We start from the raw sequence: 12,265 nt of genomic DNA on the forward strand, positions 1-12,265 counted from the left end.
GGGTCAAAATTAGTCGTCAACAATCTACATATCAATCTAGTAGCACACTCTTGGTGTGAAACATGAGAATACGGTTTGTTACTTATCAAAACATCATTTGATGGTCAGCTCAACACCATCTAACTTTGAGTGTACCCCACAGAGCTTTTTTTTTCTCAATGGTATAGTTTAATCTATGGATTACCTTAACTTCTGTTGGTCAAATAGTTTTTAAGTGCTAATGTTGCCTAGCGAGATACACATAATTTGTAAATATGCAATTTTTTGCAGAAACAGCATGGCGACTGGGATATTCCGAACCAATGCCACAGCAAAGAGGTACTTGATGGGCTGAACAAATCCTTATCAATTGCTTCTCTCTGCTCTGTTTGGATCAATAGCTACTATCTGCTCCATCTACTACCTTTTAATCACCACTCACCCCCAACAACACCTTTTCCCCCCACCCCTAAAAAGAAGTTATATCGTTTTCCTATGTTAATAAATGAAGATACACAAATACAACAATTTGATAAGCATTTTCTGAACTTTTGATGGGCCAGTTAGTCGAATCCAGATCTTTCCTTTAGGGCTTTTGAAATAGCTTGAATAGTGGACGGTGTTGTCCGGCAACAACCACCGATGAGTTTAGCACCAGCGTCGCGCCATATTGGTGCAAACTGCTCGAACTTTTCGTCATCAAAGCATTTCGATGGCTGCCAATAAGGTCATCAAATAGTGTTATGAATATATACCTAGAGATTCACTCAAAAAGAAGTCTGGGAATCCAGGCATGTGATAAGAAAAAGTTACCAGCCATCTTTTTGAAATGCCATCCCATATCTCACCACTATTGGGATAAACAATTATTGCCTTTGCTGTCAACTGTGGAATTGAACTAGATCAGAAATGATGTGCCCAATTTCTAAGTTATGATTCTACTGAACTTATCTCATAAAGATAATTTTCTTACAAATGAGAATGATTACCTCCTTAAGTTCCTGGATGAGAGTTTGAATAAAATGGGGAGGTGCGCAGTTAATTCCAAATGCACTAACTTTGTCACTCCTATTAATTACATCGAGGCAATCCTTGAAGCTTTCTCCCGATGGCGCGTTCTTACCATCCACTGAGCTGAAACATATCCAAGAAGGAATCTGTACATTTTCTTCTTCAAGCAGCTCCACACATGCCTGCAGCATCAATTTCATAATGTGGTGCGGAAAATTTCAATGAACCAATCTCCAAGCCTAGTATTGCCTTGGCGAAAACTACCAAATAAAGTAAAAATTCAGAACGTTTAGCTACAAATTAGGTTAATTTCATAGGGTGCAGGCAAAAATCTTTTGTCGCTCTAGAAGGCATTTTAAGCACCATTTTTTGTCAATACACAGAAGATTTGGCATTTGAGACTAGATTTCCGTCTGTATTTAAGTCACATTGGAGCTCTTATTTCCACTACGTGAGAAATAAACTCTGTCCTACTTTAGCTGTGTTATTAAGAATTATACTGGGGATACATTGTTTGAATAATAAAAAAGAATGGTTAAGAAACTGTTTATGCCAGTGTTTTTACTGTGTATGCAATTTAATAGATCCAGGTTTCAAAAAGAATGTTATTGACCTGCTAAGACAAATAAATATATGAAGATGTCAATTATATGAATGTTATCTGCTCTTAATCAAGAACCGAATAAGATAGATATCTGTGTACAGGGATAATGTTACCCCGATTTCCCAGTAAAGAAACGAGAGAGAAGCATGATCTGACGCAACCTCGAGTAAAGCCAAAGGGTTCCTCGTTTCGGAGCCCGGGGAGGACGAACGGTACATCCGGGATCGAACACGGCTGAACATCGGGTCCGGGCAAAGTAAAGGTTAGAGACTAAGGAAAAATTGAAACGGTTAAGCACGATAAGTGGGGAGCCATAATATCAGCTCTCGACCGGATATTACGGGGCAAATCCCGCCCGATATCGACTGCAAATCAACATTTACCGGAAAAAAAAAAAAGACTTTTACCTTATTTAGACTTGTACTAGGATTAAATCCCCCTACTATATAAAGGAGAGAACTTTTTTGTTCATTTTTGTCTTCTAGCTGTTGTTCAAAGTGTTCAGTTCCTATTTTCTTCAGTTACAACCGAGCCCGTATCGAGGGCTCGATCGAAGCCAATTTCAGTGCTCAACTTAAAGGCAGGCTTAATCGTTCCATCGCGTTTGGTTTGATAGCTTTATCACTCTTCAATCTAATTATTTGTTGTTCTTAGATCATTCGTGTTAAATTAAATCCGTATCTTTTAAACCGTGAACAAATTTAATTGTTACTCATTTTAAGGGTAAACAATATCCACAATGATTAACAAGATGCCTGATGAACATTACTGCCAAACAACGATGTGATAGCTCTTCGAACAAAATAATGGCGATCTATATACAAGGAATTAAATGCAAGACAATACCTGAGCTTCTAATTTGTTGGGAATGGTCTCAAATGCCAGTATATCTGGTCCTGCATCCACAAGAACTTGTAGTCTATGTCGATGGAAATCCTTGAGCTTATCCAGACTTACATGTGGTCCATAATCTCCGCTGGGAGGGACAAAGTTCACAAGATGAAGATTTTTGGGACCTCAAACATACATTAAATGTAACTGAATTTGTTCATAATAAAACAAGGTCATCTACCTGTACTCTGAACCATCAGCAAGATAAGCTCCATAGCTTCCAATTGAGGCTGCAACCAGAGCCCTGTTATAGCTCTGTCTGGGATTTCTTTTCACAACATTCCAGAACTTATCCCGGGCTTCAACTGCTAACTTCACACTTTTCTCTAACAAGGATTCTGCTTCTTCAATGGATAATCCCCTTGATAAAAATCCTGGAATTGTGGCCTACAACCATAAAGTTAGAAACTGTCCCAAATAAGTAGGATTTTTATCTGATTAGCCATAACGTACCTGGTAGGATGAGGTCACTAGTATATCTGCGCCAGCTTCCAGATATTCCAAATGTACCTGCGTGCATTCAAATAATTCACCGTTACAGCTAGCCACATTGCTAAATATTAGTGGATCATTGAGAAATGGCGTACCCGTTTGACAAGATCGGGATCTTTGATCAAGCAAAGAGCGCTCCAGAGAGGATCATTAATGGAAGCGCCATGTTTCTCGAGTTGCGTGGCCAAACCGCCATCAACAACGGCACAACCCCCTGCTTTCTCAATCAGATCATTTAACAACGCACTAGCTTTGACAATACCCATTTTTCAGAATTCTTTATTTGCTCTTTCTTCTGGTGTTAGGGCTAGAGCGAACAAAGTGGTTTATGGGAGAGATTTTATAGGCGACACAGAATTCAATCACGCGTTATTCGGTGGACTTGACAATTTTTATCCTATGTATAGACTTATTTTCCTGTGTGTAAATAGACGTGCAAATAGCACAGCTGTGAACGCGGACGCTTTAAGAAAGTAAATTCATCCTAGAAATGGGGTTGGTCCATGTTATGTGTTTCGGTTCAACTCTCCACTGTCGCTATGTTACCTACCTAAATCTTATACACCCGCTGATTCATCATTTTAGCTAGTGTTTGGTCATAAATTCTCAAATTTATTTTGAAAAAATTGATTTTGAGTGAAGTTGGTTTGAAAATAAAAATATGTTTGGACATCAATTTTCAAAACATATTTCACTTTATTTATTTTTTTTTAAAAAACATGAAACATATCTTCCCACAAGTTCTAAAAAGTTTCGCAAATACCCAATAGTATAGTACCTTCATCAACGTTCATTACAATATCGCAAACCATACTTCTGAATATATTTAAATTTGGTGCAAAATTATCATTTTTATAATGAACTACTTAATACACTGTGAGAAGACCAAGAAGACGAAACAGCGTTGTTACAAAATAATAAATGGTGGGTCTTTTATAAAATACAAAAGTTTGGGGCAATTTTTAAAAAATGTAATAGTAACAACTTGGGCCAAAACCAACTCTTTTGGGATTTGGGTTTTGGATTTTGGGAATTTACAAAATAGATAAAATTTATAAACAAACATGTATTAGCAAAAAAAAAAACCGAATATATTTTGGCAAAATCTATGGTCAAACGGGAGTCAAACGGATTTTCCTTTGGAAAGAAATAAGTCATTAAAGCAGTCTCATAACCGTAAGAGATATTTCCCCGTTCACTTTTACTTGTCTATTCTTTTAAATGGAAGTATATTTTTTATCATAATAATATCCATAATAAGAATGTCATTTTAAAAAATATTAAAAATAATTTGAAAAATAAGTAGTTAATGACAAGCATATAACAAGAAAAACAAAGTTACATTTCTCTTGATTTGTTAAAATGGACAAATAAAAGTAAAATCTATTTTTTTAAGGTAAAGGATACTTATATTAATAATAAAAACAGTAGCATTTACTAGGGTACGAGACCCATAGTAGTGCCATTAGTACATACTTGTGCGATGCCATGCAGGGCATTGTCATTTCCTAGTGATACTAGAGTGCCATATGCATTCATACCACATGACCTAACATAGATAAAACCTTTCTGATCCTTACATTAGACATCCATTGCAAAGGTAGGTGGTGATACAAAATAAAGAGTTTTATTATAACTAGGGTACTTTAGAGCTTCCTTTGCCATCTTGTGTGCTACCATGTTTCCTTCACAAAAGTTGTGCTTCATTATGATCTCCCCCTGCTGCACTGCCTTCTCCATTAACCACCTGCATTCATGGATTAAAGCACTGTAAGTAAGATAATCTTCTTCAAGAAATCGAATCACCTCTGTGGCATCTGTTTCTAGTTCACATGGGACGATATTTTCCTTGATAAATGTTTGAAGTGCATGCCGTAGTGCTAGGAGTTCAGCCTGGACAGGAGATATTGTTGGGCACTTCTCGTAGTATCCCAATATCCATTCTCCTTTGTTGTTACGTATTATTTCACTGATTCCTCCATGTAGACAGCTATTGTTGAAGGCTCCATCAAAGTTGAACTTGAACCAGTTCCTTGGAGGGGTGCCGTTTTACCTTTACATTAATTGGAATATTACTAGTAGCGGGCTTGGATGTGAGCAAGTGATACTCTAGTGCTTGCCGAAAGACCTTTGTCGTGTTAATAGAGTGATTGGTGCTGTTCACATTATTATCATTTCTGTTTCTCCAAATTGCCTAAATTGCAAATGGAAAAACCTCTTCCCATGTGATGAGATTGGTTGGTATTTGAGGTATTTTTTTTACGTAAGAAGTCGACCCAGTGCTCATTACTCACTTGGTTATGTAAAGACACCCCCATTGTTGTCCAAAAAAAACTTGTGCCACCTTGCATTCCCAAAAAATGTGAAGCATGGATTTGTTCCTATTTTTACAAATTGGACAGTTTGTGTCGATGTTGATACCAATTTTCCCTAGGTATTCTCTAGTAGGTAGACGCGAGTGGTAACATTTCCACAGGAAAAATTAGATTTTCTTTGGACATTTTATGTCCCATATCCAGTTAAATGTTTTACTAGGTTGAGATTGTGTGTCAATTAGTTTGTAACATGAAGAAGTTGTGAATATCCCACTAGGATTCATACTCCAGATAAGGTTGCTCGTGTGTTTAGGAATGGAAGCTGTGGATAAGAGTGGATGCTATTAATGATATTTTGTGGCAGTTCAAACGTGATACGAGCGAGATCCCATCCATTGTTATTCTGGATGTCTTTCACTCTCAAACCAGTCTCGTTTCTTGTTTGGGGGCCTATTAAGTTAATCCTAAGGTTGCCATAATTAGGGATCCAGTTGGTGTCCCATATGATCATGTTAGGGTGATTGATCACTGGCCATCTTACTCCTTGTTTACAAATGTTCCAACCCTTTAATAGGCTTTCCATGTATTAGAGCCACCCTTGGTAGAACTAGTATGTCCGTATAGGCTAATGAGGACGCGAGCCCAGAGAGAGGATGTGTCAGTAAGAATTCTCCAAGCTAGGCTAGTCTGTAGTGAAATATTCTTAGATTTAGCTTTTTTTAATCCCTAGTCCCCCCTCATCTTTAGATAGAGTAACCATATTCCAACCTATTAGGTGCATTCTTTTCTTCCCCAACGAAAGTCTCTCTGGATCTTATCGATTTCCTTTAGAGTCTTACTAGGAAGCAAGGATAATTGCATTTGGTGATTTGGGATTGTGCTGAGAGTAGATTTTATTAGGGTACACCTTCCCGCCATACTAAGCCATTTTGCATTCCAATTATTCAACCTTGCCCGCATTTTATCAATTATAGGTTGGAAGTCTTTGTGCCTGGGTTGGTTTTTGAGCATGGGAAACCCTAGGTAGGTGCCAAAATCCTTACTATTTTTTATGTCAAAAGAAGTAGTAGCCTAGTTAATATTACTATTTGTGCAAGATTTGTCGATACCCAATTTTTCCCTATATATTTTAAATATGCACAAAAGCCTTCAAAATAGCATATATATGCATATATAATCATGCACAAGGCTTTCATTATTTTTTCCATAATTTTAAGGGGGTAAATTAATTTATTTTTTCCCCTTTTATCCATAAAATTGCCAATAACTATTTCTAAAATTATTGTTTCGATAATTCATTTATTTGATTTCAATACTTATGCCAAAATATGGCTAATGTAATTTTTATGTATTTTTACAATTACATTTAGTATTTTTTTAAGCTAAATTGCATATAATTGCAATGGTAGCCCATTTTAAAATATAATTATACTTTATATGCATAAAATTGGCCCCTGTATTTTTAAAATGTTAATTATGTATTTTAAAATATTTTTGCACCTTAAATTATTTTCCAGATATCACTTATTATATATTAAATTAAAATAGGGAAAAACTGGCTATTTAAATAATAGCCAAATTTGGCTTTCAATTATAGCCAAATCGGACCCCAATTCCCAACATAATTTCACAATTAATAACCCGAACCATACCCTATTAACCCTTACCCAAACCCGGAACCCACCCACCCATTTGAATCCTGACCGTTGATCTCCCAGATCAACGGTCCAAATAATTCCCTTCCTTTTTAATTCTAACCAACCCCCCTAACCCTAATCATTTTTTCAATCCGCCGCCTTCAGATGCTCTCATCTCCACTCTTCTCTCAAACCTAACCCTAGACTCCTCCACTCACTTCTTTCTCCGGTCATCTCCGGCGACTATCTCTCAAACCCCAAGCCTCCAATGGTCACTCCACCGCCTTGCTCATAATCTCTAAGGCCCTCAAGGGTCCTAGGCCATGTCGATTGGGACCTAGGGTTTCTAAATCTATTGTTCGAGGCTTTCCTGGTGTGATTTTGGGCAAAATCACACCATATGTGTTACGATTTGTGAAGTTACAACAGGTTCTTTCGATTTCTATTTGGGTTTCCTTTGAAACCCTAACTCTCTTCTGAATCTCTCAGATCCATGTTATTTTCATGGTTTAAGCCTGTTTCCTTCTATAATTTGCTTATTCTCGAGCTTTCCTCTGGAAGATCCTCTACTCTAAACCGTTTTTACTTCCGTTGAAAACTATGGTTTTTTTCGGAGTTCTTTCTACACCTGTTTTAACCGATTTCCTTATGATTAAACCTTTTTCCCTTGTTTATTTTGACCGATTTTATGTTCCTACTACTTTTTAACTTGACTTTGTTAAAAGTCCTAATTTTAAAGATTTTCATTACTTCGTTTCTATGTGTGCTAGCATGATTTTCTCTACTTCTTTTCCGTGTGTTAGCATGATTTTCTTTACTTCGTTTCTGTGTGTTAGCCTATTTACCTGATTCTTGTTAATCTCTTGTGGTCCCCCATGCTTCGAATATGTTCTGATGAATCTTTAGCCTACTTATATCATCCCTGTATGATTGTGTTTGCTCATCTCTTGTTTCTTCCTGTCTATATAACTGACCGTGTTTGTTTGCTACTCCTGTTCATTCGTCTCTATTTATATGGTGAAATATACAGAATCATGACTCCCCATGATTGATTCTGATTTTCCTTAATTGATGGTGATTGAAAGATCTTTTTTAAAGCCCGAAAAACTTTACCTCGTCTGTTTAAATTAATTAATTTCATTACCTTATTTACCATGGTACTTTGTTTACTTAGTCTTTCCTTAGTTGGGTTTTTTCTGAATTTGGTCCTAATTGACTACTCTATGCCTACTGAACCTTGACTCTTTCCTTATTTAATCATGCACTGATTATTCTTCCTGCTTTATATGGTACTAAATCTTTCCGTTTGATCTTAATTCCCTTAACTTAAGGAAGTACTTCCTTGATTCCCCGATTAATTGATTCTGAGTTCTTAAATTAGTGTACTACTATGATTTTTACCTTATTCCACTACCTACTTTCAACTATAAATACTCTAAGTCTTGCACAAACAAGGCACCAGCACTTGGCTTTCAAAAACTCCTCTCTTATAAAAATCTCTGTTTCTCCCTTCTTCCTTGTGTTATTTGCCACTATTAGCCGGCTGCAAGCCAAGGCTAATCATCTGTGCCCTTTGGTTCTTTCATTCTGCTTGCTTCTATCTTCACTGGTATGTCCTAGTTTAACTTAAAGCCTCAACAACAACATGTTTCTCTTCTTGTTTCAGTTTCTTTTATTTCTAGTCTGCTTTTACTTAAGGTTCTGTTGTGAAGTTTATAGTTAAGCTATATTATCAGCATGCTGGTATGACCCCTCCCCTTTAATTCATGCATTCCCTTGTGTGATTCAAACATGCCTGGACAATTGTTCTCCTTACCTGTTATGTGCTTACCATTCTTATGAATCCCAAATCCCTATCCCCCTCTATGAGTCTATGTTTTTCTTGATTGGTTTATGATTATGCCAGTTTCAACTATTTTTGAGCATGTCCAAACCAGTCCAAATACCCTTGCTGGGGTTATGTGTTTGCAGTCAAATGCATGTGTATTTCCAAACCCTTGACCCCTGTGTGACTACTAAGTTTAGTTGGACTCTGTGACTACTGAAGTACTTGACTTAGTGTATCACTCCAACTTCTTTCAAACAACCTCTATTACCTTATTAATTCCTTTCATAAACAGACATTTAAGTCAAGTCTTTAATAAATTTTCTTTCAACCTGTGTCCTGCACTTCCACTTCATTCTTAGTTAATAAGTTCTTCCCCCTCTAGTATGTGTGCTACCTTGGGATTCTCTTGAGAACCCTCTGAACACTGGCATACTGAGGCTGTCCTTTCCACACTGCACTGGTTCAATGCTTGGCTACTAAGTCTAGGTGTAAGCATTGCCCGGGGTCCTTGAGACCCTTAGGGAACTTTGATGCACCTAAACTCTGATTTGTCTATGGAAATGATGCTTGAAGACATTGGAGGCTTCTGGGAAAATTGGGCCTAATTGCAGGCTTTCTATAGAATAGCTTCTTGATTTTCTATTTTTACTTATGTAAATCATTTATTGTCCTGTAATAATTTGTAAACAAAAATTTGTGGTACCTAGTAAAAAGGGCTGGGTAGATGTATACTTTGTGGGGTAACATGGGTAGAAATCCCGCTCTTAGGGTTTACTTTCAAATCTGAGTGCTTCACTCGATAGAAAACATGTTCATAGGGTTTTTATTCTTGTTGAATATGATTGCTTTTGCATAATAGAACCATGCCTATAGGATTCCACTTCTAATTTCATTTGCATCAAAATATAAATCATGACTTCGTTTCCAGTGTTGTTTGCATCAAACAGAAATCACATTCTTAAGGTTCTGCATTTTCGTCATGTTAGAAATCATGTTCACATGGTTTCAAACAACCGTGTCTTAAATCATTTCAAATATAGATACCATGTCAATAGGGTTTAATTCCGATTCAGTTCTAATAAGTTTTTCATATATTACTAAAACCTGTAATGCGCCTAGATACCATGTTGTAGGGATTGCCATTTGCAATTACGTCTAGTAGTCTAGTCCTAATAAGTCAATTTCATTTTCGCCTAGTTTACTTCTTAAAACTGGCCTTATTAAGTGATGACATTTCCCGAAGCTAGTTCTTTCAAATTTGACTTAACTTCATTAGATATCCTGCTTACAGGTGTCAAAAGGGTCTATTTCGAAAACCTGTTTGTCTCTGCATTAATATATAGACACAGTACTGCACATAGGCAAGCCTTAGGGCATTTTTTCAAGACCTGCATTTCCCTGAAGTTGTTTCCATCGTTCAACATTTCTGATTCTAATAAGCTGTTAAAAAGGAGTCACTAGGCAACTATTAGGTTATAACTTCTGGATCTGAAAGTGGTCTATTTCTACATAATCACTTAGAAATTCTGCTTTAGGACTTTGATTAACAAAGACCTTAACTGTATTTGAGTTGTGTTGCTTGTATGTTTGTTTGAGAAGGAAATTGGTAGCCTCTTAATTGTTCCCATTATGTGAAAGTCCTAAATCTTTTTGACTGTCGCCTTAGATTTTTGCCTTTAAAAACCATAGGGGTACATCTAGAACCACCCATAGGTAGAGGTCCTAACACCCTCCGGGACCGTTAAGAAGGGACGGGTAGCAGCACGCAATAGGAATCAGTGACCAAACACTCGCTTTGCATGACCAATAAGGGGATGGGAAGGGTAGACATGGATATGATGATCGATGCTCTAATGCCACGCGTAGCCCCTTTTCAAGGAGTGATTACCGAGCATTGTACTGATGTGATCCTATAGGCTAACCAACCTAGGACCTCCCTCTCCCCAAATCCTCTTTACTTGAAGCTTTATTTTCCTTTAATACATACAACCTGTTTAAATTCTTATTTTATTATTTGAGTTATACAATGCCCAACATGCTCTGCTTGCAACTATTCGCTTCAACTGTTTATTTTATTTTGGACTAATTTGTAAATATAAGTTCGGTCGGGACCCACAATTGTGGACCAAGAGGGGTGCCTCACCTTCCCCTCGAGGTTACCTCGAGCCCTTACCCTAATCTCTGGTAATACAAACCAACCCAAGAGTTAATTACCTAGGTTCCCTAACGCACCTTAACTCGTTAGGTGGCGACTCTTCAAATACCCAATTCCCAAAAGGAAATGAGTCATTACACCCCGTGAATGTCGAAACCCGGACTCCTCCTCGCGGAGGAGAAAAAGGGGGGTGCGACAGCATGGCGACTCTGCTGGGGATATTTTTAGGCTCTTACCATAATGAACTTGTCTTTAAAAATTAGTCGAAGCATGCTTTATCCCGTACTCTTCTCCTTTATTTGAATTTAACTGTTTATTTTAAGCATTTATGATTCCTTTATTATCCTAAAAACTGACTTGTCTTCTTGTTTTCCATCCTCTGTAACTGTCTTTTCAATTATTTAAATGCTGTATTTATTTCTTCCTACGTGAAAATACTCTCCTACATGTTATTAACTGCTGCATAAATCATGCTCCACATCATATTGCACTCGAGCGTATCAAATCCTATAACAACGGTTTAATGAGTGGTTGCGCTCTTTCTATTTATCACCCTTTAAATTTGGAAAAGCTTATTTGTGGTAAAACCAGTCGATCAACGGTGCAGTCGACGGTTTCGTGCCTTCCCTCTCGAGTTGTCCTCTTGAGAGTACCAGTATAAAACCCCATAAAAAGCTTACTCTATTTAAATTGTGCATGCATCATGGTCAAACCTAGCTGGGTCAGTTATGTTGTCCACATAATGATCCTTTAAGATAAGCCTTATCCAAAGTCCATCGGGTTTTCCATAATCCCAACGGATGCAACCACGTTCTGTGCATTAATTTGGAGAACTAAATGCCGATATGCTGATCATAAATGTATAAATAGTCGAGTCTGGTGGGGGTAAGGTCGAACCCTTTTGTTATGCAGGAAATGAGGCATGAGGTCCCCAGATTCGGTATGGTTAGCACTATCCCCCCCATTGTTGCTAGATTGGTGGGAAGATCTCTTCTCAAGTGACAAAACGCACATGAAAAAGTACCTGGATAACTTGCCGGCCCTGTTATATATTTAGCCAAACAACAAACTGATTGAGGCTGCTACTCTATTCTGGGATAGTGAAAGAGCGGTGTTCTGTTTCAGTGACATAGAAATGACGCCGCTTCAGAGGAAATAGGAGGACTTGCAGGGTTAACTTGGGACAGTCCTGGGCTTTTGGTGCCAGAAAACCGTACGGGCAGAGGATTTCTGAAGATGATGAGTTGAAAAAGAATGTCGACCTAGTGTGCCCGAAAGACTCCTACATACCTTTCAAATATCTCTATGAAAGGTATGGCCACAACAAGTCTTTCCGCACTTACCACGATGAGA

At 37.6% G+C, this 12,265-nt stretch overlaps 1 protein-coding gene across 1 annotated transcript; it reads right to left on the reverse strand.

Annotated features, from left to right (window-relative positions):
• On the reverse strand, positions 1–3,376 carry LOC109221165 (homocysteine S-methyltransferase 1). Its single transcript, XM_019385628.1, has 7 exons — positions 3,073–3,376; positions 2,939–2,995; positions 2,667–2,872; positions 2,441–2,570; positions 969–1,172; positions 793–864; positions 1–695 (listed from the first exon to the last, which is right to left on the reverse strand). Exons 1-7 carry the CDS (start codon positions 3,241–3,243, stop codon positions 543–545), a joined length of 993 nt encoding a protein of 330 aa, XP_019241173.1. The 5' UTR covers positions 3,244–3,376; the 3' UTR covers positions 1–542.
• Positions 3,377–12,265: the final 8,889 nt, after the last annotated feature.

The sequence above is a fragment of the Nicotiana attenuata genome, unplaced genomic scaffold (assembly GCF_001879085.1).
Source record: "Nicotiana attenuata strain UT unplaced genomic scaffold, NIATTr2, whole genome shotgun sequence".
Lineage (NCBI taxonomy): Eukaryota > Viridiplantae > Streptophyta > Magnoliopsida > Solanales > Solanaceae > Nicotiana > Nicotiana attenuata.